Source organism: Aphelocoma coerulescens, chromosome 28 (genome assembly GCF_041296385.1).
Source record: "Aphelocoma coerulescens isolate FSJ_1873_10779 chromosome 28, UR_Acoe_1.0, whole genome shotgun sequence".
NCBI lineage: Eukaryota > Metazoa > Chordata > Aves > Passeriformes > Corvidae > Aphelocoma > Aphelocoma coerulescens.
This window is the reverse complement of record NC_091041.1, coordinates 3,169,257-3,196,859: the sequence shown is the minus strand read 5'-3', so window position 1 is coordinate 3,196,859 and position 27,603 is coordinate 3,169,257. Positions and strand designations below refer to the sequence as shown.

Below are 27,603 nucleotides of genomic sequence, written 5' to 3'. Positions count from 1 at the left end.
TTGTCACCTGAACTGGCAAAGCCTGAGAAGGGCACAGAGGTGCAGGAGTGTCCCTGGACGTTCCCCCTCTGTGCACACTCCATGGGAAGATTCTGATGCCATTTCCAGGGCTGTGCCAGCGCTGATCTATTGGCAAACTTGTCCCCATCTCCCAGAGCTGCTGCCCCAGGCACACTGGGAATCACCAAACATGGAATCACAGAATCCCTGGGCTTGGAAAAGCCCTCTAAGGCCATCAAGTCCAACCATCACCCCAGCACTGGCAAGGCCACCATCAAACCTTGTCCCCAAGTGCCACATCCACAGGGTTTTTGAACACTTCCAGCCACGGCAACTCCACCTCTTCCCAGGACAACCTGTTCCAATGTCTGAACACCCTTTCCACGAAGGAATTTTTCCTAATAGCCAATGTGAACCTCCCCTGGTACAATTTGATGGGCAACCAGGCATCTGATGGGCCAAATTCTGTGGAGAAGATGTTTGGGGACACTCCTTTTATTGAACATCCACCCTGGCCCTCGCCAGCCCTCGCCTGCAGAGACATTTCCTTTCTTCATTTAATAACTTCCTGATTCTCCACTACGTTGTTTCTTTTAATTCCTCCCTCTCCCTGCAGGGACTAAAACCCATCTCCAACTAATAAAACCAACTAATCCCAAAAGTCTGAGTCTTCAGGCAACTCCGAGGCGAAGCTGAAGGGCCCAAAATAACCCCTGGCTGCTGCAACTGCTTCAACTTCCTGTTTGCATCAGGATGGAGCTTGGCATCAAAACAGCTCCGGGCTGTCAAATCAGCCCTGAGGAGGATCTGGCCACCCCATGCCAGCTCTGGAGGCACACAGGGGTGTGAGGGGTTGGGATGGGGGAGACTGGGGAGGGTGACACTGGCAAGGGGTGCAGGAGGAGCCTGGGGGCTCTCCTGTGCTCCTGGAGCCGTTTCCCAAGCCTGGCTGGACCCCGAGCAGCTCCTGCCTGCCAGGGATTCTCCCACACCCTCGGAGAGAGGGCCAGAGGGTTGCACAAGGCTGGTGACAGAGGAGGAGGCTGCTCTGGCCTCCAAGCTAAGCCCGTGCCTATCTCCCCTGTTGTTGAGACTGGGAAACTGGAATGGGAACTGGGAGAGGGATCCATCCCACCCACAGTGAGCCTCTCCCTGTGGCACTCTTGCCCAAAGAGGGATGGCTCCCAAATCTTATTGTTGCATCCTGAGATCTCCCTGCAGGGCGGGAGCAGAGCACAGAGGCCCCTTGTGCTCTGGGACCATGGAGGTGAGGAGGAGCAGCTCCAGCTTTCCCAGGGATGCTCTCACTCCAGTGTTTCTCCTGCAAAAAAACAGGATATTAGCACAAACCATGTGAATTAGGGGCAAGAGCAGCTCTGACTGAGCAGCGCTGTGGGAGCAAACAGAGAAATCCTGAGTTTTTCCTACCTGTTCACAGAAATTCTCCAGACAAGTGTAAGCCCAGGCCAGGGAAGGCAAAGACCTCAGGGTTCACCTGTCCATGGCCACGCTGAGCAGAAGTGTCATGAGCTGGCTGAGACCTGATGCACTTGAAGCACAATTGAGGTGGCAGCAAAGTGGTGCAGGGACAGGACATGGTGACATTCCAAGGAGGATGCGAGTGCTGCTTCAAGCCCTCATTTGTGAGCTGTAAACCCCAAAGTGGTGACATTTGAGGATCCTACACACAGACTCCTGCCTGTTTGCTTGCATGTGTCGTAACCCTGGGCTGAAGTGCCCTTTGGTGCTCCTGGGGTCCCTGGAAATGCCATCCCAGAAGATGCAGCATTATTTAACCCTAACCAGGGGTGCACCTTTGGGCCTGAGGCACCTGGAGTCCATTTCCCACCTGAGTCGGTGCCTGTGTAAGCTCTGGGTTTCTCTGTGGCCTCTCTGGGTGTTGGTTCCTGTACAGGTGATCCTGAATCCCTCGGCAGGGCCAAGCAGGAATTGCCATCGTGGTTGTTCCTGGTGTTCCTGCTTGGTCTGGCTGAGCTGGGGGTCATTGCAGGGCTGGTAAAATCAGGAATTAATTTTTACCAAGTCTTGCAAACAGCCTGGGAGGTGCTGGGGCAGCTGGAGGTGACAACTCCATGTGCAGGTGAGGTGGGGACAGCGCCCAAAGGCAGCCCTGGCTCCCCAAATCCCACCCCAGGCACATCCCTGCTGTCTCTCCCTGGGGCTGTAGCCAGAGCCATTCCCACCTTCTCTTTCCAAGGCCATGGATGTGATGCTGAACTGCCTGGGAGCAGCTGGGCCCGGGCTCTGTGCAGGGATGATGGATCAACACCTTCCCTGCATGGCTCAGCCTCCCTATCGGAGAGATCGGGCAGGGATCTGCCAGGTGCCTCCAGATCCGCTCTGAGATAGGGGCCGGGTGCTGTTTCATGGTTACACGGCAGAGGGATGCCAGAATCCACCGCTAATTACTGCAGAGCTGAGCTAATTACTGCAGGGCACAGAGGCAGCAGCTGAACAGGAGCCGGCGTGTGCCCAGGGGAGCAGGAAGGCCACTGGCACCGGGTTTGGATCAGAAGGAGTGTGGCCAGCAGGCCCAGGGCAGTGACTGTCCCCTGTGCTGGCACTGCTGAGGCTCCTCAGGTCCTGGGGACAGCTTGGACATTGAGGGGCTGGAGCGTCTCCAGAGAAGGGAATGGAGCTGGGAAGGGTCTGGAGCCCCAGGAGCGGCTGAGGGAGCTGGGAAAGGGGCTCAGCCTGGAGCAAAGGAGGCTCAGGGGGGACCTTGTGGCTCTGCACAAGTCCCTGACAGGAGGGGGCAGCCGGGGGGGTCGGGCTCTGCTGGCAGGGAACAGGGACAGGAGGAGAGGGAACGGCCTCAGGCTGGGCCAGGGGAGGTTTAGATTGGAAATCGGGAGAAATTCCTTCACGGGAAGGGCGTTCGGGCGCTGGCACAGCTGCCAGGGCAGCGGCGGAGTCCCCGTCCCCGGAGGTGCTCACGAGCAGCGTGGATGTGGCCCCTGGGGACCGCGGCATTGCTGGGTTAATGGTGGCACTCAACATCTCCCGCTTCAGACCCTTCTGCCGAGTGCCCGGAGGGACCCTGGTGCCACCCAAACCCTCGGGGCGCCTCCGCCTCGTCCCGAATCCCGAAAAGCCTCCTGGAGGTCGCACATCCCACATCGGCAGCGCCGGGTCGGGAGTACCCACGGTATCCCAGAGCCGCGTTATCCCAAACCCGCGTTATCCCAGACTATCCCAGAGCCGCGTTATCCCAAACCCGCGTTATCCCAGACTCGCGTTATCCCAGATTATCCCAGACCCACGTTATCCCAAACCCGCGTTATCCCAGACCCGCGTTATCCCAAACCCGCGTTATCACAGACTATCCCAAACCTGCGTTATCCCAGACTATCCCAGACCCACGTTATCCCAAACCCTCGTTATCCCAGACTCGCGTTATCCCAGACTATCCCAGACTCGCGTTATCCCAATCCCGCGTTATCCCAGACCCGCGTTATCCCAGACTATCCCAAACCCGCGTTATCCCAGACTATCCCAAACCCGCGTTATCCGGATCCGCGTTATCCCAAACCAGGACACCGTGCCCGGGGTCACCTCGGGCCCCAGCCGTGCTCACCCCCCTCCTGCGCTGCTGTTCCCCTGCTCCCCCCGCCCCATCCCCGGGGTCCCCCCGGACCCTCCGGGCCCCACCGCGTCCCGGACCCCCCCGTGGCCGTGCCGGTGCTGCCCCCTGCGGGTAACGGGGCTGAGGTGCAGCCGGAGAGCGGGAAAGGGGAACGGGGTACGGGGGAAAGGGGGGACTGGGATATGGGGGAAAGGGGGGATCGGGATATGGGGGAAAGAGGGGAAAGGGGGGATCGGGATATGGGGGAAGGGGGGGAAAGGGGGGATCGGGATATGGGGGAAAGAGGGGAAAGGGGGGATCGGGATATGGGGAAAAGGGGGGAAAGGAGGGATCGGGATATGGGGGAAAGGGGGGATCGAGATATGGGGGAAAGGGGGGGAAAGGGGGGATCGGGATATGGGGGAAAGGGAGGATTGGAGTACGGGAGGAAAGGGGGGATTGGGGTAAAGGAGGAGAGAAGGGTTTGGGGTACAGGGAGAGAGGAGGGATTGGGGTACAGAGGGAGAGTGGGGGCCGGGGTGCATGGGAAGAGGGGGATCAGGGTACAGGGAGAAAGGGGGGATTTGGTTGCGGGGGGAAAGGGGAGTTTGGGGTACAGAGGGAGAGGGAGGATGGTGGTTTGGGGAGAGAGGTGAGATTGGGGTGCAAGGAAATAGGGGGGATCGGAGGACAGGGAGGATTGGACTGTGAGGGTGAAAGGGGGGATTGGGGTATGTGGGAGAGGGGGGACCCAGGGTTCAGGGAGAGGAGAGGAGATCAAGGTACAGCAGGAGATGGAGGACCTGGGGTGGGATACGGGGGAAAGGGAGCACCCAGGGCAGATCGGGACCCAGGGGCAGAAGGATGATTGGGGTATGGAGGAAAGGGGGATTAATGGGATACAGGAGAGAATGAGGGGGCCAGGGGACCCTGAGAGTTTTAGATCCCTGATTTCTACCAGAGAAACGAACAAAACAAAACTCCTGGGGGTTGTCACTAAATGATCTTTAAGGTCCCTTCCACCCCAAACTGGTCCACAGTTCTACCGATTTCTTCTAAGGGCTACCAGGGCCTGCATGAACCTCTTTTGCCTCCCCTTTGGGGGTGGTTGGGGTGCACATGGGGACTGTTTCGGGTTTTTTTGGTATCCCAGATAGCAGAAGCAGATTCCCTATTGGCTTGTAAATCTTCACTGAAGTTGATGTGCCCTGAGGGTCTCTGGAGCGAGTTGTCTTATCACAGAATCATGGAATGGTTTGGGTTGAAAGGGACCTTGAAGCCCATCCCATTCCAGGTAATGCTGTGGGCAGGGACACCTCCCACTGTCCCAGGCTGCTCCCAGCCCCAATGTCCAGCCTGGCCTTGGACACTGCCAGGGATCCAGGGGCAGCCCCAGCTGCTCTGGGCACCCTGTGCCAGGGCCTGCCCACCCTCCCAGGGAACAATTCCTTCCCAATATCCCATCCAGCCCTGCCCTCTGGCACTGGGAAGCCATTCCCTGTGTCCTGTCCCTCCATGCCTTGTCCCCAGTCCCTCTGCAGCTCTCCTGGAGCTCCTTTAGGCCCTGCAAGGGGCTCGGAGCCCTCCCTGGAGCCTTCTCCTCTCCAGGTGAGCACCCCCAGCTCTCCTGGCTGCTGGGGATCTACATCCACCAGGATATCTGGGGGATCCTTGTGCCTGTTTTGAGGACGGGACAGCCGCGGTGAGCAGCTCCTTGTGGCACAGCCAGGGCTCCCCAGTGACTCTGGGGAGGCACCGGGCCGGGACCGAAGCAGTTAAGGCGCTGTAAAACCCGGGCCGATGATGTTGTGTTGTATAACACACAGATAATGCGGTTTTCTTCCCGGCATCCGTGCTCCAGCTTGCCTGAAAAGCCGCAGACCTGAATTTCAGCCCCTGTCAGCAGTTCCAGTCCAGCTCCCGGCGCTGTCACCCGCACGGCAGCGAATTACCGGCTCCGCGTTCGTCTGCAGAGAACCGAGATCCCCGCGAATGCATCTCCCAGACACCCGCTGCAAGGCGCAGCTCGGGAATCAGCCCGGGGGAAGCGGAGCCGGGGCTTTCTTGGAAGGCAAACACAAAGCTCAGCCCCCGGGGGAGCGCGGCCCAGGGGAGGGGACACAAAGCCACCCCGGCCGGGCGGGGGGGACGGGCCATTGTTCGCTACAAAGCACAGGAAACGAGCCTCAAAGGGGACGTGAAAGAACCTTGAAACAAATGCAGATCAGCGAGAGGGATCGCCCCGAGCATCTCCCGCCTGCGCTGCCCGGGGCGGGGGGCTCGGAGCGGGGTCCCGGGGACCCCTCGGGATCTGCCTTTTCCCCCAAGAGCGGGGCTTGGAGGAGCCGAAAAGGACCAGAGGGAACCTGGCATCACCCCGAACCACCCGGTTGTGACTGGGCTCGGTGGTTGTAGGATCATCAAATCAAGGAATGGTTTGGGTTGGATGGGACCTTAAAGCTCATCCCATCCACCCCCTGCCGCGGGTAGGGACACCTTCCACTGTCCCAGGCTGCTCCAAACCCCGCCCAGCCTGGCCTTGGACCTCATGGTTGGACTGGATGATCTTAAATCTCTTTTCCAACCTAAAAAATCCCGTGATTCAAAACCCCCTTCCCCGCATGACCCGCGGGGATGTGACTGAGCCGGGCAGGGCAGTCAGAGCTTGTCCTTACTCCAGCCCTGGGCTGCTCTCCCGCTCCTTCAGTGCCCCCAAAACTCATCCTCCATCGCCTCTGCCCAACTCCACACAGCCCCAGAACCGGGTGTTTTGGGGTGTCTCCTTAGGGCCACCCCAAGGAGGGGGAACTGATGTGGTGCCCCACTGGCTGGGAGCTCTCTGGCTGGAGAAACCGAGCTGTGTTCGGCGAGAGAAGTCACAGAGGTGCCAAAAACGCATTAAAGCCAATTTTTCTACATGGAGATAGCTCTTATCTGCTCTGAAAAAGAGTGGGTTTGGTCCCTTTGGAGCTGGAGCCCCTCTCATTCTGCTCCTCCCGGTAAAAGCAGGCTGGTGTTGGAGCTGAGTGGCAGAAATGACCCCCAGTGGCCCACAAAGCCATTTCCTGCCATACAAGGCAGGCTGGTGGCCCTCTGCCAGAGGGGACAATGAGGGATGGTGGGGCCTGGCCTGTGAGCCCTCGTGTTCCTGTTTACTTGGAGCCTTGGTCGTGGATCAGAGAGATTTCCCTGGCTCCTTTTTCAGCAGTTTTGACTGCAGGGGCAGCAGCAGTGCTCACATCCCACAGGAATTTTCCTCCTGTGCGGGGTCCCTGGCATCGGTGGCCCCGTGTTGTGGTGGGGACCTTGCCCAGCCTTGTGGGGAGTCCCAGCAGCTCTGGCACCCCCTGCAAGGGCAGCTGTGCCCAGGGTCACCTCCAGTGACCGCCCCGCTGTCCCTGTCCTGGCCCTGTGACGCCAGCAGCATTCCAGGCTCTGGAGCTCGTGGCTGTGGCTGGCCAGGACGAGCCCAGGGCTCTGTGTGCTCCTGTCACATGAGAGGAGGGACAAACATCACCCCAGCCCCGCAGTGACGGGGAGTTCCCGCTGTTATCTCGTCCTTCCTTCAGCCCAGAGCCCGACCAACACCCTGCCTTTATCAGCCTGGCCCGCGGGCCAGCACGGCCTGGGATGGGCTGGGACAGGGGCCCGGCAGGGGGACAGCAGAGTGGCACTGGGGACAGGAAAGTGGCACTGGGGATGGGAAAGTGGCACCGGGGACAGGAAAGTGGCACTGGGGATGGGAATGTGGCACTGGGGATGGGAATGTGGCACTGGGGACAGGGAAGTGGCACTGGGGATGGGAAAGTGGCACTGGGGACAGGAAAGTAGCACTGGGGATGGGAAAGTGGCACTGGGGACAAGAAAGTGGCACTGGGGACAGAAAAGTGGCACTGGGGACGGCGAAGTGGCACTGGGGACGGGAAAGTGGCACTGGGGATGGGAAAGTGGCACTGGGGACAGGAACACGGCACTGGGGACAGGAAAGTGGCACTGGGGATGGGAAAGTGACACTGGGGACAGGAAAGTGACACTGGGGACAGGAATGTGGCACTGGGGACGGCAAAGTGGCACTGGGGACAGGAACATGGCATTGGGTACAGAAAAGTGGCACTGGGGATGGGAACGTGGCACTGGGGACAAGAACATGGCACTGGGGACAGGAATGTGGCACTGGGGACAGGAACACAGCACTGGGGACAGGAACACAGCACTGGGGACAGGAAAGTGGCACTGGGGACAGGAATGTGGCGCTTGGGACAACATGGCACTGGGGACAGGAACACGGCACTGGGGACAGGAATGTGGCATTAGGGATGGGAATGTGGCACTGAGGATGGGAACGTGGAATCAGAGAATTGTTGAGGTTGGGAAAGCCCTCTGAGGTCATCGAGTCCAACCATTAACCCAGCCAAGGTCACCACTAAACCCTGTCCCCAAGTGCCACAGCCACACGTTGTTTGAGCACTCCCAGAGAGGTGACTCCAGCACTGCCCTGGGCAGCTGTGCCAGTGCCTGTGCCAGTCAGGAATTTCTCCTGACTTCCAATCTAAACCTCTCCTGGAGCAGCTTGAGGCCGTTTCTTCTTGTCCTGTGCCTTGGACTCGGGAGAAGAGCCTGACCCCCAGCTGGCTCCGCCATCAGGAGTCAGGAAGTTGTCAGAAGCACCTGGGGATGGGAGCGTGGGGCTGGAGGAGGGATCGTGGTACCCGCGGATGGGAACACAGTGCTGGAGACTGGAACACGGTGCCTGGGGATGGGAATGTGGCTCTGGGGACTGGAACACAATGCCTGGGGATGGGAACACGGCTCTGGAGATGGAACCATGGTACCTGGGAATGGGAATGTGGCTCTGGAGAAGGAACGATGGTGCTTGAGGATGGGAACACGGTCCTGGAGACTGGGACACAGTGCCTGGGGATGGGAATGTGGCTCTGGAGATGGGAACAAACTGCTGGAGACTGGAACACAGTGCCTGGGGGTGGGAACACGGTGCTTGAGGACAGGAATGTGGCACTGGAGATGGAAACGCGGTGCCTGGGGACGGGAACGCGGTGCCTGGGGATGGGAACACGGTGTCTGGGGATGGGAACGCAGTGCCTGGGGATGGGAACACTGTGCTTGAGGATGGCAACATGGCTCTGGAGATGGAACCATGGGAATGTGGCTCCGGAGAAGGAACACTGGTGCTTGAGGATGGGAACACACTGCTGGAGACTGGAACACAGCGCCTCGGGATGGGGATGTGGCTCTGGAGATGGGAACACGGTGCCTGGGGATGGGAACACCGTGTCTGGGGACGGGAACACGGTGCCTGGGGATGGGAACACCGTGTCTGGGGACGGGAATACGGTGCCTGGGGATAGGAACACCGTGTCTGGGGACAGGAACACGGTGCCTGGGGATAGGAACACGGTGTCTGGGGACGGGAACACAGTGCCTGGGGACGGGAACGCGGTGCCTGGGGATGGGAACACGGTGCCTGGGGACGGGAACGCGGTGTCTGGGGACGGGAATACGGTGTCTGGGGACGGGAACACGGTGTCTGGGGATGGGAATACGGTGCCTGGGGATAGAAACACGGTGTCTGGGGACGGGAACGAGGTGCCTGGGGATGGGAACGCGGTGCCTGGGGACGGGAACGCGGTGTCTGGGGACGGGAATACGGTGTCTGGGGACGGGAACACGGTGTCTGGGGACGGGAATACGGTGCCTGGGGATAGAAACACGGTGCCTGGGGATGGGAACGCGGTGCCTGGGGATGGGAACACGGTGCCTGGGGATGGGAACGCGGTGCCTGGGGACGGGACCGTGCCTGCGGAAGGCGGCGCCGCCGGTGGGAGCCCCGCGCTGGGAGGGCGGCGGCGCCGGGACTCGAACCCGCGGCCGCGGGCGGTGCCGGGGCGGGGCGGGGCGGTGCCGCCAGGGGGCGCTGCCGCGCGCCGCCTTTGTTGCCGTTGGCGCCTCTTCCTGCCCGGGCGGCGGCGGCGCGCGCGGGCGGGGGCGGGAGCGCGGCGGGGCCGGGAGCGGCGGCGGCACCGGGAGCGGCACCGGGAGCGCAGCGCGGCTCGGGCTCGGCGCGGCGGCGGAGCGGCGGGAGCATGGAGATGGAGAAGCGCTTGACGCTGGAGCTGCGCAACAAGAAGCCGAGCGAGGTGCGGCGGCGGCGGGGAGCGGGCGGGCGGCACGTGCTGCGGGGAGGGGGGAGGGGGTGGCCGTGGGTGGGAGAGCGGCCCGCGGGGGTCCCGCACGGCGGGGACCGGGCGGGTTTGGCGGCGCGGGGATGGGGAGGTTGTGGCGGGCGCGGAGCGCGGCGGCGGGAGCGCTCCCGCCCGGCCCGCAGCCCCGGCATGGCGGCGCGCACGTGCGCGGCGGGGCCCGCCCGCCCCGGGGCCGCGCTGGAGGCTGTGAGGGGACCCGACCCGCCCGGCCCGGCCCGGCCCGCGGAGGGGCGCGGGGGGCAGCGGGGAGCGAGCGGGCCGGGCCGGGCCGGGCCCCGCCGCGCCGGAGTCAGCGGGCCCGGCCCGGGGCGGCCCCGCGCGGCCATGGCGGCTCGGCCATGTTAGCGGGGCCCGGCCGGGCCGGAGCGGCTCCCGCGGGTCCCCCCGCCCCGGGAAGGGGGCAGCGGCTGCGGGGATGAGCCTTTAAGGTGCCGCTGGGGCCGCCCGTTCCCCTCTGCTGGCGGCCGCGGGGCCGGGCCCAGCGCTGCGCGCCCACTCCGGGGCCGCCTCATCCCCGGGTCTCCCCTTCCGCGCGTCTTCCCTTACCCCAGATCTTCCCTTCCCCCGGCCGCCCCTTCCCTGGATTTTCCCCTTGCTTGGGTCTCCCCGCTCCTTTTTCTCTGGATCTCCCCGCTTCCCTTTCCCTGGATCTCCCCGCTCCCTTTCCCTGGATCTCCCTTTCCCCGGCTCTCCCCATCCCGGGCCGCCCCGCTGGGCCGTGGCCGGTCCCTCCCTGGCCCCGGGGACACTCGGTGTCGTGGCAGCTGCGGGCCGTGGCCCCCGAGCACGGTGGGAACGAGTGGTGAGCGGGGCTTTGGGTGGAGATTAAAGCGGCTTCGTGCATGGCGAGGGGATTTGCAGGACCAGAGCGGCTGGGCAGGAGGAGCTGCGAGCGCCTGGTCCCCGTGGAGTGACGCCAGGAATTGCAGAGCCAGCGGGGTCAGGCCTGGGTGTCCCTGGCTGTCCCAGGACCTGCTCTGTGTGACTGCAGCGTGTCCTGGGCCATCAGAAAGGGCCCGGTCTGGGGCAAAGCTGAGCTTGGCTGGGTTAGTTCATTGCTCCAGGGAGGCCCTGGCACAGGGTGTCCAGAGCAGCTGTGGCTGCCCCTGGATCCCTGGCAGTGCCCAAGGCCAGGTTGGACGGGGCTTGGAGCAGCCTGGGACAGTGGGAGGTGTCCCTGCCCAGGGCAGGGGTGGCACTGGATGGGCTTTGAGGTTCCTTCCAACCCAAACCTTTCCAGGATTCCATGATAACCTGGTGGAGTTCAGGCTCACCTCTGTGCCCACACAGCACAGCAGCAGCCACCCAGGTCTGGCCTTTACCACCTTCACATCCGCCACGGTGGCAGTGTCTGCTTGGTTGGAGCCTTTTCTGAGGTGTTGGGAGCAAAACACACTCGGCTCCAAAACTTCTGGCAGAGCCTTGACTCAGAGCCCCGAGCAGCGATGCCACTGGAGGAGTTTGAAGCGATAATTCATTCAGAGCTTGTGCTGTGAAGGTGGCAAAGATGGCACAGCAGCCCCCAGACTCTCCCGCTGGGAAGGCAGGGTGGTTTTAAAATGACTCCCTAACAGTTGGCTGATGTGAGCAGGAGAGGTAAAATGGGAGCGCTGCGAAGGAGGAATTTGGAGAGCGCCACGAGCCTTCTGGCCAAGGCTCATTTTTGCATCTTGCTGTCAAGAATGTGTGGGGTGAAAGCAGGGTTTGGAAGTGGCTTGGGAGAGCCAAGGCTGTGTCGGGGGCCTGGGAGGGACGGAGATGTTTCCCCCCAGGTGTTTGGGGGGAGCAGTTCTGTGTTGGTGCTTTGTGGTCCTGATTCCTGTGCTGAATTCCTGGCTAGTGAAGGTTCCTGTGTGTGGAATCCGTGCTGGGTACGATGTTTGATGCCATCAGTGGTCCTGTGTCACCAGCCTGAGGTTGAGCTCGTGTGCTGAGGCCTGCCCAGGCCCCCGTGTCACTTCACTGGACACTGTCACAGGGAGGCCAATCTTCTGGGGATGGGTTTTCCGGCACCCCAGTGGTGTGGGGGACAAAGTGGAAGGGGACAAACCCAGCTGACCTCGTTTGGCCTCTCGTTAGCAGAGCCTGGAGCGTGACTCTGAAAGCTTTATTGATGCCTTGTGTGTGCGGAGCGTGGCGATGTGACCTCGTGGTTCCAAACCCCTGCCTGCTGCTTCCTGCAGGATGGGGACCTTGGTGGGGACAGCAGGAGTGTGTTGGTGGCTTGTGCTTAAAGGGTGAAACCCCAACCACACTGAGGGACTGCCACCAAAAGTTATTTGGCCTTAAGGTCTTAAATTTGAGTGAGGAGGAACTCGAGGCGCAGCCGCGCTCTGGATGTGTCGGTGATGTCACCTTGAGAGTGTCACTGTGGCAGGCGTGGTGACAGCTGTGGTGTCTCTGTGCAGGTGAAGGAGCTGGTGCTGGACAACTGCCGCTCAGAGGATGGCAAGGTGGTCGGTCTCTCCTCAGACTTTGAGAACCTGGAGTTCCTCAGCATGATCAACATCAACTTGCTGTCCGTGTCCAACCTCCCCAAGCTCAACAAGCTCCGGAAGGTGAGGCAGGGCTCTGGTGCCATCCCCGGCAGCCCTGGTCCTTGTGCTGCCCCTGGTGGCTGCTGCTTTTCCTGTATTTGCCAGAAAAAGGCCGTTGACAATTTTGCTCTTTCCTCTCTCTCTGAGCAAGTGAGAGGGGTCGGTTTTAGCGTGCAACCAAACCCTTCTGAGCTCTTCAGGTGTTTAGTGCCCTTCCTCTCCTGCTTTTGCTCTTGTGCTGCTGGCAGAAGCTTCGTGACATCACCAATATTTTGGATTTTGGAGCACTGATGAGCATGGGGGTGGCTGGCAGGGCTGTGTCCCTGCGGGAAAGGGGTTTGAAGGGAAAACTTGACCTGTTGTTCTGTGTCCTGGAATTTGGGTGCCCACTGTAGCCAGGTTCTCCGGGCAATTTCCTTCCCTGCATCACGAGCTGAAATACTTGGTGACCATGTGATATTCCCTCCCTTCAGCTGGAGCTGAGTGATAATAGGATTTCTGGTGGCCTTGAAGTTCTAGCAGAGAAAACTCCCAACCTGACACACTTGAATCTAAGCGGCAACAAGATCAAAGACATCAACACCCTGGAGCCCTTGGTGAGTGGAGGCTGTGCTGGAATCCCAGGGATGGCGTTTCCTTTGGGGAATGGGTCTGTGCAGCAGGAATCCAACGTCTTGGTAACTGTTCCAACAGCACTTCGTGGTTCTTATGGGAACAGATTTGATCCCAGTTTGAGGCTTGGCCAGTAGTTAATGGCTCCTCAGTCTGGAAAAGCAGCAGCCAGTTGCTAAAAGAAGCGTGAAATGGGGCTGGATGAGTAAAACTGTGGATGCTCAGTGCCCATCTGAGAAGGGACCGGGAAAGGGTCGGAGGCAGCTGGAGGTAGGTGGCACCTGGGGTGTCATGGAATGAGGTAACTGGACACCAGTGAGGGCATCTGTCACATCAGCCCAAAGATTCTGCTGTCACAGCACTGCAGGGCCCCATTCCCAGAGCCACAGGATCAGGGAGGTTGGAAAAGGCCTCTGAGGCTCCGTCTGAGCTGCCCCAGGAAGGCTCTTGCTGTGAGGGACACCTGGAAGGTCTGACTCAGGGCATTTGTCTCGTTGGCTGTTTCATCCATCCATTCTCTCCAGAAGGAATTTGGGATTGTTTTGCTCCTCCTTTCCTTGGCGTGGTGCCCGGTGTGATGGGCTGTGCCAAGGGCACCCGGGCTGCAGCTCTCCCTGAGCTCTGCCTTGGTGTTCTGCCTGATATTTTGGGCAGGATAAGCCCAGCTCAGCGACTCCTGAGCTTTCCGGGCCTGTTCAGAAGAAAGAGAAAGATTTGCAAATACACAGAGAGTTTGTTCCAGAAGGGGAAGCCAGGACAGAGGAGCTGCACAGAAATTTCCAGTGCTCGCAGTGAGCAGGGGCAGTGACTCCTCTCCATCCAAGGAGCACGTGGGGCAGAGCCACTTCAGTGCTGGCCCTGAGCAGTGCCCCAGCCACCCAGCCTCGGCTGCCTGATCTTCAGACAGTGCTGTAAATAACCCTAATAAACTGATTTTTTGCAGAAAAAGTTGCCAAACCTCCACAGCCTGGATCTATTCAACTGCGAGGTGACGATGCTCATCAACTACCGGGAGAGCGTGTTCGCCCTCCTGCCCCAGCTCACCTACCTGGATGGCTTCGATGCTGACGAGCAGGAAGCCCCTGACTCAGACCCCGAAGCAGATGGGGATGCACTGGAAGATGACTATGAGAACGGGGAAGGTGAGGATTTTCTCTCCTCCTGGTTTTCCTGCTGGGGAACCACCCCTTTCCCACTTCTGGGTGTAAATGGGCATTGGCACTGGAATAGGGGCTGTGTGGGTGCCCCCACCCCCTTCTCCATAGGGCTGGGGAGGGATGGCACTTGCCTGGGAGGTGACAGGGCTTGGTGCTGTCCCTCCTCATGCTCTGTGAGCCCTGCCTGCTGCTCACACAGCACCGAGGGGTGAGGGGTATCTGGATTTGGGAACTGGGGCACTTCCCTCCCTCCCCCTTTTGGTAGAAGGTGAGGAGGAGGAGGATGATGAGGAGGAAGACGATTTGGATGAAGAAGTCATTGATGACGAGGAAGATGAAGACGATGATCTGGAAGGTGAAGAGGAGGAGGATGGAGTGGATGATGAGGTGAGGCTGTCACTGGTTCAGCACCAGGTCATGCATTTGTCCCTTGTCTGGTGACCCACAGGAGCCTCTCTGGGGGCAGATCTGAGGAGTTTGCAGCCCTGTCCGTGGGGATGTGAGGAGCTCTTGGAGAACCAACAGCTTCTCCTGCCACCCTGAGGCTTCAGCGGGGTGGGAGAAGGGAAGGAAGACTGGGATTACTGCTCAGGGAATTGTGGTTCTTGCAACAAAGCCTCTTGTTTGAACTCCAGGAGGAAGATGAGGAGGAAGATGGTGAGGAGGATGAAGAAGATGAAGCTGAAGAGGGTGAGTTGAGTCCTAACAAACCGATTTCTTGCAGAGCTACCTCAACAGTCAAATATTTGATGTTTATGGAGCTTCCCCAGCCTCAGGGCAGGGCTGGTGTTGCTGCAGCTTTTCTGCCCAAGCTGGGACCGAGCAGTGTCATCATCAGGGGTCACACAGGGAGGGGAGAGGGGCTTCAAGACCTCCAAATTCCAGCCATGTTGGATAATTCTGGGACATGTGAGAGGTCAGTGGCTTAGAAAAGCAGCTCTGGGAACTGATGGGCCATGCAGGAGCAGGGTTCTGTCTCAGGAGTGAGTGAGGGAATCTCTTGGGGACACGTTCTCATCTCCCCAGCTTAGACCTGAGCTTGGGGCCAGACTCCTCTGGTTGTGACAGACATGAACACCCAGACAAGTATTAACAGAGTCTTGTGGCTGGAGTGAATTCAAACAATCTTGGATGAAGATTTAAGGTTGGGAAATCCCTCTGAGTCCAACACCACCACGTTCACCACTAAGCCCTGTCCCCAAGTGCCACAGCCACACGTTTTTGAACACTTCTAGGGATGGTGACTCCAGCACTGCCCTGGGCAGCCTGTGCCAGTGCCTGACCACCTTGTCCTTGAAGGGATTTTTCCCAATATCCAACCTAAACCCACCCTGGAGCAACTTGAGGCCGTTTCCTCTTGTCCTGTCACTCGTCACCTGGGACAACACTGAGCCCCCCCGGCTGCCCCCTCCTGTCAGGGAGTTGTGCAGAGCCCCAGGGTCCCCCCTGAGCCTCCTTTGCTCCAGGCTGAGCCCCTTTCCCAGCTCCCTCAGCCACTCCTGGGGCTCCAGACCCTTCCCCAGCTTTTTTCCCTTCTCTGGACACGCTCCAGCCCCTCCATGTCCTTTTTGTGAGGGGCCCAAAACTGTCCCCAGGGTTTGAGGCCTCAGCAGTGTCAGCAGAGGGGCCATGAGCTTGGTCAGGAGTGCCTGAATTCTGCAGATGCTGCGTTTTTGAGGGTGCTCAACAAATACCTCCCCTTTTCAGCTGTTGAAATGCAGGATGCTTGTAGGGCATGGAAAGTTTTGGTGTCTCCTGCCAGCCCAGGCTTTTCCACGAGGAGCAGGGCAGGGTGGATCTGCTCCCAGATGGTGCCAGTCTGCCCCATGCTTGCTCCCAGCTCCACAGCTCAGCTGCTGCTCCCCGGGCTGGGCTGAAGGGTGAATCCTCCCCTCTCTTTGCAGACCATCCGTGTGGGGAGAAGAGAAAACGAAGTCTAGAGGATGAAGGAGAGGAAGATGCAGAGGATGAAGAGGACGATGAGGATGACTGATCCCAGCGAGCCAATCAGTTTTACAGACTCTGACTGTGCTTGTCTTAAACCTCCCCGTTGTGTCTGTGTGAGACTGTAAATCCCCGTCTCCCACTCCTCCTGCTCCTCCCCCTTTGTATGGCTGCAGCGTCCACAATATATTTTTTTAAGATTTAGAATACTGTAGGCATTCAGGGGAATCTTCCATACAAGGCTCACTTCTTTCTCACAAGTATCTCATGACCAAAGGCTTCTCCGTTCGGTGGTTTGTGCAGCAGCTTGCAAAAAAAAAAAAAAATCACAAAAAAGAGAAAAAAAAAAAAAAAAAAAATCTCCTCCTTAGGGTATCTTTGTGTCCGAAATCAGCTGTGCCACACTGGACCCAGAGCTCCAGCTCGCACCTTGCCAGCACAGAAGGCCTTTGCCACCCTCGTGCCCTCAGCCCAGGGCTCTGAAGACGCTTTTTGAGCCATCTCGGGTGCAAAATCTGGTTCATCTGCGTGGACTCGGAACGATCCCTGAGGGTGTCTCAGCTCTGAAATCATGGTGATGTGATCTCTGGACATGCTTGAAGATGCTTTTAGTGCTGGGGATGGGGGGTGCCTGGGGTTTTGGGGGGAGGAAGGGAGGGAGGGGGCTGCTTGCATGACCTGGTCCCTCTGCGATGCACCTTGCAGTAGCCCTGCACTTGCTTTCCTATTTTTGTTATAAACTGGAACATTTTTCCCAGTGGCTGCCTGAAACCCATCCCTTGGGCTGTCCTGAGCGAGTGGGGATTTCGTGGCCGTGTCTGTGCTGCGGGGAGGCTCCCGGTACCCCTGCAGCACCTTTGGGAAGGGATAGGGAACGCAGGTGTGGGGATACTGCTCCTCCATCCGTGTCACACTGCACAGCCCCGCTCAGCCACGATCACTGTGATGCTCCTGCAGACCGTGTTAGCCTGTAAATTCTCAGGGTCCTTCTGCCAGCCAGTGCCACCTCTGCACAGGCCCTCGGTGCCAGCCTGGCCTGGGCATCCTCCTCCTCCTCCTTTCCCAGCACGGAGCAGAAATCCAGCTCCCCCCTCGTGTCCCTGCTGCGGGGGTGCTGCTGATGCCACCCCGAGGTGGCTGCAGGGAGGATTTGGGGAATCCAGCCAGGTGCAGCATTCCCAACCCCATTCCCACCTTCCCTCACCCCAGAGGTGTCCGGCCAGCACATCCCTTGGGAGAATGACCCCGGGGCGGGGGGGATGGGGACACCCCAGGGGTGCAGACAAGCACTGGCACTTTGTGGCATTCCCGCTGGGTGCTCCGGGCGCTCTGCGGGCCCCCGAGGCTCCAGCCCTGCCCTCCGAGGGGGGTTCGGGCTGTGTTTGCAGCACAGCCCCATTCCCGGGGTTTGTGGGGTGTGTTTGCAGCACAGCCCCGTTCCCGTTCCCGGGGTTTGTGGGGTGTGTTTGCAGCACAGCCCCGTTCCCGTTCCCGGGGTTTGTGGGGTGTGTTTGCAGCACAGCCCCGTTCCCGGGGTTTGTGGGGTGTGTTTTGCAGCACAGCCCCGTTCCCGGGGTTTGTGGGGTGTGTTTTGCAGCACAGCCTCGTTCCCGGGGTTTGTGGGGTGTGTTTTGCAGCACAGCCCCGTTCCCGTTCCCGGGGTTTGTGGGGTGTGTTTTGCAGCACAGCCTCGTTCCCGGGGTTTGTGGGGTGTGTTTGCAGCACAGCCCCGTTCCCGTCGCTTCGTTCTCGCTGGTGTCTCTTGCATTGTACAGTCGCTGTGACCATTCGGAGAAGAACTAATCCTGTAAAATGCAAAACTGAGTAACTTATAAATGTTTAAGGAATTTTTAAAAAAAAAAAAGAAATGTCAGAGCAGCAGTTACTTCTAATTTTTTTTCCCTGCATTTTTAGCAGATTGTATGGATTTTATATTAGCCTAGTAACTGTCAGGTTTTGATTGGTCAGACTAGTCCCAGAAATAAGGATCTCCAGCCCTTTTGTATCTTTTGTTACAAAATTTGGATAAAATTTTAATAAAGACTTCAGTTTTTAAAAATCCATTGCAATGGAGCTTAGCTTGGCTGCCTCTGCCTTGGGAACAGCCAGGAATGCTCTGAGTGGGAGCTTGGGGCAGGTTCGGGTCTCTCCTGGGAGAAGGGGCTGTCACCGGGAGGGCTGGGTTTGGCTCAGCCTGGGCTGGGGGGGACGGAGTGGGGGCTCTGCTGTGGGGTGGGGTCTGCAGGGCCCTCAGGGGCCAGTGCTGCCCTTGGAGGTGGCTGGAACCGGTTCCAGGGTCAGGCACAGCTTGGGAAGGGTCTCCCTCCTGCCTTTCGGGGTGGGCGTTCACCAGGTGAGTGTTCAGTGGGCTGGGGGCCGGGGCTGTGCCAGCTGGGGATGGGGGCTGAGCTGGGCCCCCTGCCCCCCTTAGGGGGTTCTGTGACCCCGTGCTGGCTCTGTGATGAGCTGGCACTCTGTCTGGTCTCAGCAGCTCAGGGACACTTCAGGGTGTCCGTCCCCCTGCTCAGGGCCCGAGGGGACCGGGCTGGACTGGGGAGGGCACGGTCCCAGCTCAGGGGGGGCCGCAGGAGCGAGCCGGGGCATCCCGGGGTGCTGCTCGCCCTGGGCAGGGATGGCAGCGGGAGGGAGGGGATGGCAGAGGGAGGGAGGGGTGCCCACCCCGCCTAGGTGGCCACTGGGCCTTTCTGAGCCCCATGCCGGTGTTTGTGTCCCCGCCCGGGGCTGGCAGCAGCAGGGCAGGGGGTACCGGTGCTCCCATTGCTCCCATTGCTCCCATCGCTCCCATCCCTCGCTCCCAGCCAGCGCTGGCGTAGGCACCAGCACGTCCCAGCACGCTTCCCCTCAAACCAGTTTGCAGCAAACTTTTCACCCCGCTGGGCTGGGACCGGCAGAGCGGGACTTGGGCAGCCCCAGGGTGCTCCCACGGGGGGTGCAGGGGGTGCAGCCCCCCCCGGGCTGGGCACCAGGGGCCCTGCCCCTCCCAAGGGCTCTCCCGTGCCATTCCATGCCCTCTTCGGGCACCTCTGCCTGCGGCAGGGCTGGGACAGGCACTGCGGGCTGGGGTCCCACCCTGCTTTGGGTGCTGGGCTGCAGCTGGCAGAGGCTCCAGCCCTGCTGCTCAGGAGCCCTGCATGCTCTGGGATGTGCTGGCAGGGGGAGGAGGGAGCGTCCCTTCCCCTTCCTCAGACCTTCCCCTCCCCCAAACACTTCCCTTTCTCCTTCCCCAAAGCAGCCCCTGGCAGGGCCAGCCCGGGAGCAGAGGGTCACACCCCCCTGCACTCCCCATGTCCCCTCCTTTGGTTTTGGGGGGGCTCCGTAGTGCCAGCCCCGCTCCCCCATCACCCCCAGTCCTCACGGGACTGACAGAGCCTCTCCCGGCCGCCACTCCTGTACAATTCCCATTTATTATTCCGAGATCTCATTCCAGAGAAGTCCACTAACCCCTGACAACCTACCGGGCTCCTCCCAGAGCCCCCGGGGCTGAAGCAACAGAACCTTTAGGGGAGGGAGATGCAGGGGTTCCGGGTGCTGGAGAGTTTCCGAAAATAAAAAGGAAGGGGAGAAACTCCGGGGCAAACATCCGCCCCTGTGGCACCGCGGGCTGGGCTGGGGGTGCTCCTGTCCCCAGGGAGGGGTCCCTGTCCCAGCACGGTGGCAGGGGCTGTGCTGTGCCCCCTGCCCGGCTCAGGGGAGGGATGGGAGGCGCAGGAGAGTCCCGTGGGAGCCGAGGGCATCAAAGCTGAGAGTACAGGGAGTTCTCCATCTCCGGCGGCAGCTTGGCGTGGAACGGAGCTAGGCCCACCCCGAAATCTGCAGGGAGAGGGGAGAGAACTGTCAGCACGTCGGGGAGGGGCACATGGACCCCCGGGGGCATCACAGGGACTGGGGGGCACAGGGAGAGCACTGGGAGGGGACACAGACACCCCCAGGGCACAGCAGGGGCTGGGGACACAGGGAGGGCAAGGCACATGGACCCCTCCAGGGCACAGCAGGGGCCGGGGGGCACCGGGAGGGCACTGAAGGGCACACAGACCCCCAGGGTACTGCACAGGCTGGGGGGCACAGGGAGGGTACACAGACACCGCCCAGGACATTGCAGGGACTGGGGCCACAGGGAGGGCACACAAACCCTTCCAGGGCACTGCTGCAGGCTGGGGAACCAGGGACTGGAGTCTGGCCAGAGCGAGCGGGATGTGCCTTATCCCAGCGGGGCAGGGAGCCCATCCCCGTGACATCCCAGCAGCCGGGGCGGTCCCCACGGGTCCCTCCCGTACCCATCTCGGCCTCCAGGCGCCCGGGCGGGGGGTTCTTGCGGTGGTCCTCGGTGTGCAGGGTCATCTCGTCGCGGGAGGCGGTGGAGAAGGGGCACTGCGTGCAGCTGTAGCGGCCCCGCGTGTGCTCCCACACGATGCGGCTGTTGGAGGAGTGCCCTGCAAGGACGGGCGGGCAGGGAAGCACAGGGATCGCCCCGGGATCACCGCCGGGATCGCCCGGAGCCGGCTGGTGCCGCGGGGCTACGGGGGCTGGAGCCCCCCCCCGCTCCGAGCCCCACACGCTCAGGGGTTCCCTTCCCAAGGGAAGGACCCCGACTCTGGGAGCAGGGAGCCAGGGGTCCAGCCTGGGCTCATACTGGGGGCACTGGAGCCCGGGCAGCTGCTGCTGCTGCTGCTCCTCCTCCTGCTGCTTCTGCCCTCGGGGCCAGCCTGGGGGGTTTTGGGGGGGGTGCAGCCGGAACCCCCCTGCCTCCGAGCCCACCTGGGCCGCATCCCCTCTCCGCGGGGCTCCCGAAAAGGAGGGAGCCCTCCCTCCCCCTCTGCTCCCCGGGGAGCACCGCAGTGCCCCTGGGGCCTCTCCCGTCCCCTGTGGCCCCCCCCGCCGCCCCCCAAACCCCCCCGTGACAGAAAGCAGCCCCCACCCAGTAGGTGCCAAACTAACCTGGAGTCACTCCTGAGCCAAAGCATGGGAGGAGTGGGCTGACACTCACACCTGCGGAGGGAATCGAGGGGCAAGACAAGCATTAGGTCTTCCCCTCCCTGGGGGGGGACACGTGGGAGGGCAGGCCTGGCCCGGCCCCCCCGCCTCGCACCCCCAGCACGCCGGGGAGCAGCAGGGCCGGGAGAATTTGGAGGCGTTTTTTTTCGGCGGTCGCCGGTGCTTTGCCCAATCGAACATCACAGAGGGGCTGGCACAGGTGGCACGGGGCTTTGTGGGGGGGGCTTTTGGGATGGAGGGGGAGGAGGGGGCCGGATCCTCGGCTGGGTGGCGGCGGGTCCTCCTCGGGAGCTGCTGCTGGTCAAGGTGGGAGCAGAAGAAGGTTTGTCCCGCACGGCTCTGTGCGCTCACCTTGGCTTTTCTTCCAGACGGCGTTGGAGACGCTGGGGGGGCCATGGCCCGGCAGGAAGGGCCGCAGGCGGTGCTGAGCCGGGGGCTGCGCCAGGCCGTAGGGCGAGGGGGGCACGTAGGACAGGAACGGCCCCGGCACCGAGGACGGGGGTGGCCCCGAGAACCGAGTCAAGGACGACGGCCCGAACAGGCCGGGCTCCAGCAGCGGGAAGGGGTGGGGGGCCGGTGACACCAGCGGCAGCGGCTCCAGCGAGCCGGGCAGCTCGGGCAGCCCCGTGGGCAGCGCCGCCGGGGCAGTGTCCGCGCCCGCCACGATGGCTTCTTTCTCCAGGGGCCGGAGAGCGCTCGGGAGCTTGGGCAGCCCCTCGGGTGGCTTGGCCGGGGGCTCCTTCTCCGGGGCAGAGGTAGCGGGGGGCAGGACGGGCCTGTCGGCCCTGGGGGGCGGCGCGGGGCCGCTGGTGCTGTCGGAGCAGACGTGCAGGTGCTTGAAGAGCGAGCGGTGTGTCCGGAAGCGCAGCAGGCAGTTCTCACACCTGGGCGGTCGGGAAGGCACCGTCAGTGCTGACGCTCCCCTCGGCATCGCCCCCAGCCCAGCCCGCTGCAAGGGGGGCTCGGGGATGCCCGGGAGCTGCCAGGTGTCCCCAGAGGGGACGGGATGGGGACAGGGAGCAGCGGGACTCACTTGAAGTAGCGGTTTGGCTTGTAGTGCACCTTCATGTGGGCCATTAGGTCCTGCATGCTGGGGAAGGTCTCGGTGCAGCCCAGGGTGGGGCAGTGGAAGGTTTTGCCTGAGCAGAGAAATTTAGAGAGACGTTCAGCACCAGCCCAGCTTGGCACAGCCCCACTGCTGGGTCCCCAGCACCTCCCACGTTCCCCCCACTCCCATCTCCTGGAGCACCACCACGGGCCCTGCCACAGCTCTGAGCCCTGCTCTGCTCCCTCCCACCCAAAAAAAGGGCACGTGGGGTGTCCTGGCCTTACCCTCGAGGGACTGCGTGGGTCTGTAGTGGACCTTCAGGTGGTCCATCAGCTCCTGCATGCTGGGGAAGGCCAGTTTGCAGCCGTAGCTCGAGCACTGGTAGTGTTTCCCTGCAAGGACACAGATCCGTCGGGCTCGTCCGTGCCCCGGCTGTCGCTGTCCCCTCCCCGGGGCGGGGCTGGGCTCACCTGGGACGGGTCTGCGCTTCAGCGGCCGCAGCTCCGGGGCCGGGGTCCCTGCGCTCCCCGGCATCGGGGCACTGGGCAGGCCTGGGGCACTGCAGCCTGCGGGGAGAGGGTGTGAGGCTCAGCCCTGCCAAACCACCCCTCTGCCCTCTCCATCCCTTAAAAACAGCGGAACGGGGCCGGGGGGGTCTGGCTGGAGAGGGCTGGAGCCCTCCAGGGTGTGAGAGCTGGGAGGGGCTTTGCTCTAGGAAAAGCTGAGGTGGGAGGGTGAAGCCTGATGGTGCCTGGAACATGCTGGGTGATGCCACCTGCACACCCAGGCACATCCTGGCACAGCTGGGCACATCCCCATGGGGTGGGATTCGGCCAAAGGGACCTCCTAGGACAAAGGCGTCCCCCCTGCTCCTCCCTGACTCCTCTCACCACCCCTGAGGGCACTCACCTGCCCCCTCTGTGCCGAATTTCCCCCGCAGGGAGAAGGTGGCCAAAGCCTCGTCTTTCTCCGTCTTCATGGCTTGGCCGGAGCTGGGCACGGGCACAGGGACACGGCGGCTCCTCCCGGCGATGCTGCACCGGGAGCAGGGGAGGGAGGTCAGATCCCAGCCCGGGACCATGGTGACTCCCTCCTCCTGCTCCTTCTCCTCCTCCTCTCCCTCTTTTTCCTCCTCCTCGGTGTCCCATGGCCGTGGGACCGACCCTCCCACCCAGGGCCGAGCCCGTAGGAGATCCTGGCTTCACAGGGGCTTTGAACCCAGAGCTGGCACTGTCCCTTCCTGCCTCTCCGGCCCCGGGGTGTCCCCAAAGCCCCCAAATGTCCCCACAGGTGTCACCAGGATCCTGCTCATGTCCAGCCCACAGCATCTGTAGCCAAAAATCGCCCCAAAGTGCAGGATCCCCTCCAAGGCACAGCCAAAACAGGGACTGCCAGAGCTGTTCCAGCCTCCTGCTCCCAAGGCTGGGGGGGCTCCCCTCAAAATTCCAGAGGGTTTTCCAGCCAGGAGGAGCAGCAGGTCCCACTGAGTGACTGGGAGTTGGTGATGGGCATGTGGGGACAGCTCCTGCCCAAAATGACATCGGCTTGGCCTCACCACACCTTGGCACGAGGCTCCCACATGGATAAGCCAAACTCTAATTCCCAGTGAAAACCATCTGGAAAACCCCCTCAGTTTGGGAGACTTCTCTGTAGCGTCTTAATGTTGGAGTGAGAGAGAAAATGATGATCATAATGGTGATAATAATGCTAATAAATCATAAGTAATGATGAAAACAAGGACAAAAGGATAAAATAAAAAGGATGAGAGGGTAAAAATATTTATGATAATGCTGATAATGATAATGATGAAATTGATCATAATTGTAATAATTATAATAATGATAAAAATTATAATAATAGCAATAGTAATAAATATCAGTGCTGGGGCTGTGAAGTGGGCACTGGCCAATGCTTCCCCAAGAGCTCAATAACTCCTTGGGAAATCTCCCTGGGGATCAGCTCTGCTGGCTGGGGCACCCCATCCTTCCCATTAACATCTGCTCCAGAGGCATTTTCCCAGCTTTTAGCTCTGGGGGGTCTGGCCCAGCGGGGCTCAGCCTGGCCAAGCTGGACCCAGCAGCTGTTCCTGCAACACCCAGCACGCTGGGATCACAGCCCAGTGGGAAATAAATCAGGGAGGGGGGGAAAAATCCATGTGGGATTATTGCTGTGGCTGCTCCCGGCTTTGTCTGTCGGTTGTGGGGCTTTTTTTTGTTGTTTTCTCAGCTCAGCGGCCTCGGGATGGAATCAGCCAACCATGGAGGGGGACTGGCCATGGAACAGGGAATTTGGGGGAGGGCTGGGGCTGGTCATGGGCCAGGAGGGGAAATTCAGCCCTGCATGGAGGGGATGCTCCATCTCCATCCTTCATTCCTGCAGGACATGGGGTAAACAGAGAAAGTTTAATGGAGCTTTGTTTATCAGGTAGAAATGAGGGTTTTGGTGGGAAAAAAGGTCTTGGGAATCTTCTTTTTGGGGAGACAATGCTGAAAAGCTCGAGGCAGGGCTGTGTCTGTCTGCCCAGCCCCAGGCAGTGTCCCTGTGGCACCGCCACGTTTTGGTGCCCGACCCTGAAGCCGTCGGACCTTCGGAGCTGCCAGAGACTGCAGTGAACAAAAATTCCTGCTTCCCTGCTGGAAATGCCACTCTGGACCAAAGCTGGGTGGCACAGCCTGTGCTCAGGACCCCTGGCAGACCCTTGGCACCGATGGCCTCCAGATCCAGCCACGGAACTAGGAGCTCAGCTACAGCACAGGGAAGTTTTTCCAAGAGATCGGGAAATTCTTCCTCAGCAGCGCTGCAGCAGGGGACAGGGAGCTCCTGGTGCTCCAGGGTCAAACCCAGCAGTGCCTTTGCATGTTGGAACCTCCGTCCTGTCCCTCTGGGATCACAGAAGCCGCTCTCCATTTCCCCATTGCAGCATCCCAGTGATGCCCTGTAAGCTGGTTTTTTTCTTGGAAAAGCTGGGAAAATGCCTCTTGAGCAGATCCCGTGAGGGCAGGTGGGATGGACGCTGGGCTTGTGGCCCCGATGTTCCACAGGGGTGACATGGCAGAGGACACGGTGGCAGCACCATGGCATCACCCTGTGCCCAGGGACTGGGTTTTGGAGAGCAGGTGGCACCTGGATCATCTTGCTGTCATTTGTCACCTCCCATGGGACGGTGGCCAACACTTCTCCTCCTGCAGGACTGTCTGTGACACCCCGACCCAGCTGCTGCTGACCTGCCACTGTCCCCATCCCCAGTGACCTCCTGTGGTCACCAGAGATGTCACTGCCCCAGAAATGTGACTGCCCCAGAAATGTGACCCCCTGGTGACATGATTCCTCCAGAGGCAGGACTTCCCCCTAGAAATATGACACCCCCCGAGATGTGACTCTCCTGGAGATGTGACCCCCAGAGACACGACTGCCCCTGAGATGTGACCACCAGTGCAAACCTGCCCTGGAACCCCCAAGCCCGGAGCCGCCGCTGTCGCTGTCATTATCCCCAGGGTTTTCCTGCCACAGGTTCAGCCTCCCCAAAAAGCTGCTGACACCAAACTCCCTCATCCCAACCCCCATGGAGTGAACAGGGACCCGAAAAACCCTTCCAGGGCTGCCAGCCGCGAGGGTGGGCAGGACGTTTGCAGCTGCCGGTCACTCCGCGCAGGCTCTGCTGCTGATTCAGTGAATAATTAACACAGCTCATCCCCCTCAAACCATCCGGGGGCTTTATCCATAGCCCGAGACTTTTCTCAACCCACCCCGGGAGGATAAATGGGACAAATAATCCGATTTGAGCATCTCAGTGAGTGCTCTGAGGCCCGAGGATGAGGAGGCTCCCCCCAAACGCGGCTCCTCGGCGCAGGAGATGAGACAAAGGCTCTGAACAAGGGGCTCATGTGATTGCAGCCGGGGGAGGACGCGCCGGCGGTGCCACCGGCACAGCTCCTCCAGTGCCACGGGGTTCAGATCCACAGCCCCAACTCAAACACACCCTGTGGATTCTCCTGGTGCCTCCAGATATGGCAGGGAGACCCCAGAGAGCTGGGGGTGCTGGGGGGAGGATGCTCCAGGCAAGGTGGGTGCCCCAACCCCAGCATGGGCTGGAGTAAAGCCGCTGCCTCTGCCCCTCCCTGCGTGGGCTCCCTGCCTTCCAACTCAGAACCCGCATGGAGAGCCCGGGGAGCCCCCCCGAACCCAGTGACAGGGTGAGCATCCAAAGGGGTGACACGAGCCCCGTGCACGGCCTCGCTGTCACATCCCCATGGTGGCCACGGGGACAGCTCAGCTCAGGCCCCTCTTCCCTCTCAGGGGGGAAGCCTGGGGGTCCCCAGTATCCTCCAAGCCCTGCTGCCATTTCCCCACATGCCCACACCATCCTGGTGCCCCCCTTTACCTGCCTGCCTGTGGATGGCCAATCCACCCAGCTGCATCAGCTCTGCAGCTGGAAAAAACCCCCTCCTTTCCTTCAGGAGCCCCCTGGGGATGGTGGGGCTTCCTCCCTGAGGCTGGGCAAAGCTGACCCCGAGCAGCAGCACCAGGCTGGTTCACACCACAGCCAAGGCCAGGAGCCCCCGGCTCTGGCAGCAACAAAGCGGCTCCCACAGGTCTGGGAGGATGGAGGAACCACAGGGAGATCCTGGCAGGTGCATCCCGGGATGTGAGGGGGGTCCTGGTGCTCCCACAGGCCACACACCTGTCAGGACGCAGGGCGAGTGGCTCCCGGGGCTCCCTGTCCCTGTCTGCCCCACAGGGGGTAACCCCACGGGAAGCCCCCATGGCTACCGGTTTCTGGGGCTGGTAGCCCCCCATGGGCCGTACACCCATGGCTACAAGTCCTGGAGGTAGTGACAGCCCCGGGAGCACCCCCACGGCCACTCCCGCCATGGGCAGTGGCCCCGTGCCCCGAAGCCCCTGTGGGCAGCAGCCCCGGGGCTGGTGCAGGTCCTGGCTCCCTGCAAAGCCCCGGTGCCGCGGGCCCCGCTCCGGTACCGCTGTTGTCCCCAGTGCTGCTCCAGCCCCAGGTGCCAGGACAGCTCTCGGTCCCAAGTCCATCCCCCGACACCGGTGCACCCCCGGTGCCAGCACATCCCCCCGTGCTGCTTTATCCCTGGTACCGATCCAGCTCCGGTGCCAGTCCACACCTGGCCCGGTACAACCACGGTGCCAGCACACCCCGGTGCCGGGGTACCCCCGCCCCCGGTGCCGGTACAGTCCCGGTGCCGGTACACCCCCGCCGGTGCATCCCCGGTGCCGGTAAAGCCCCCGGTGCCGGTCCATTCCCCGATCCCGGTGCTCCCCCCGGTGCCGCTCCCCCCTCGGCTCCCCCGGTGCCCGCCGGACCCTCCCGGTCCCTCCCGGTCCCTCCGGGCCGTACCGGGGCTGCGGCGGGGCCGGCGCCTCCCGGGTCGCGCATCAGCGGCGGGGCGGCCGCGGGGCCATTTTCTGTGCGGAGCTGTCGCGAGAGCGGGGAGAGGAGGAAGAGGAGGAGGAGGAGGAT

At 61.4% G+C, this 27,603-nt stretch overlaps 2 protein-coding genes and 1 long non-coding RNA gene across 5 annotated transcripts; 1 reads left to right on the top strand and 2 right to left on the bottom strand.

The window, feature by feature from the left end:
* Positions 1 to 516: 516 nt before the first annotated feature.
* Positions 517 to 2,298, bottom strand: LOC138099809 (uncharacterized). The gene is made up of 3 exons (XR_011146769.1): positions 1,850 to 2,298; positions 1,429 to 1,648; positions 517 to 1,321 (listed from the first exon to the last, which is right to left on the bottom strand). It is a non-coding gene; the product is annotated as an uncharacterized lncRNA (long non-coding RNA).
* Positions 2,299 to 9,592: 7,294 nt separating this feature from the next.
* Positions 9,593 to 18,118, top strand: LOC138099632 (acidic leucine-rich nuclear phosphoprotein 32 family member B). Of its 2 annotated transcripts, none has more exons than XM_068997007.1 (7): positions 9,593 to 9,741; positions 12,216 to 12,365; positions 12,818 to 12,940; positions 13,900 to 14,098; positions 14,379 to 14,500; positions 14,749 to 14,803; positions 16,018 to 18,118. In XM_068997007.1, exons 1-7 carry the CDS (start codon positions 9,688 to 9,690, stop codon positions 16,104 to 16,106), a joined length of 792 nt encoding a protein of 263 aa, XP_068853108.1. In that variant the 5' UTR covers positions 9,593 to 9,687; the 3' UTR covers positions 16,107 to 18,118. The 2 variants fall into 2 exon arrangements, with proteins under 2 accessions (XP_068853108.1, XP_068853107.1); XM_068997006.1 differs by having other exon boundaries at positions 9,606 to 9,741; positions 14,382 to 14,500.
* A 1,352-nt stretch (positions 18,119 to 19,470) lies between these two features.
* On the bottom strand, positions 19,471 to 27,565 carry ZNF414 (zinc finger protein 414). Of its 2 annotated transcripts, XM_068997103.1 has the most exons (9): positions 27,481 to 27,565; positions 23,028 to 23,152; positions 22,589 to 22,684; positions 22,403 to 22,510; positions 22,104 to 22,209; positions 21,422 to 21,954; positions 21,014 to 21,064; positions 20,353 to 20,508; positions 19,471 to 19,888 (listed from the first exon to the last, which is right to left on the bottom strand). In XM_068997103.1, exons 2-9 carry the CDS (start codon positions 23,095 to 23,097, stop codon positions 19,812 to 19,814), a joined length of 1,197 nt encoding a protein of 398 aa, XP_068853204.1. In that variant the 5' UTR covers positions 23,098 to 23,152; positions 27,481 to 27,565; the 3' UTR covers positions 19,471 to 19,811. The 2 variants fall into 2 exon arrangements, with proteins under 2 accessions (XP_068853204.1, XP_068853202.1); XM_068997101.1 differs by lacking the exon at positions 27,481 to 27,565 and having other exon boundaries at positions 23,028 to 23,199.
* Positions 27,566 to 27,603: the final 38 nt, after the last annotated feature.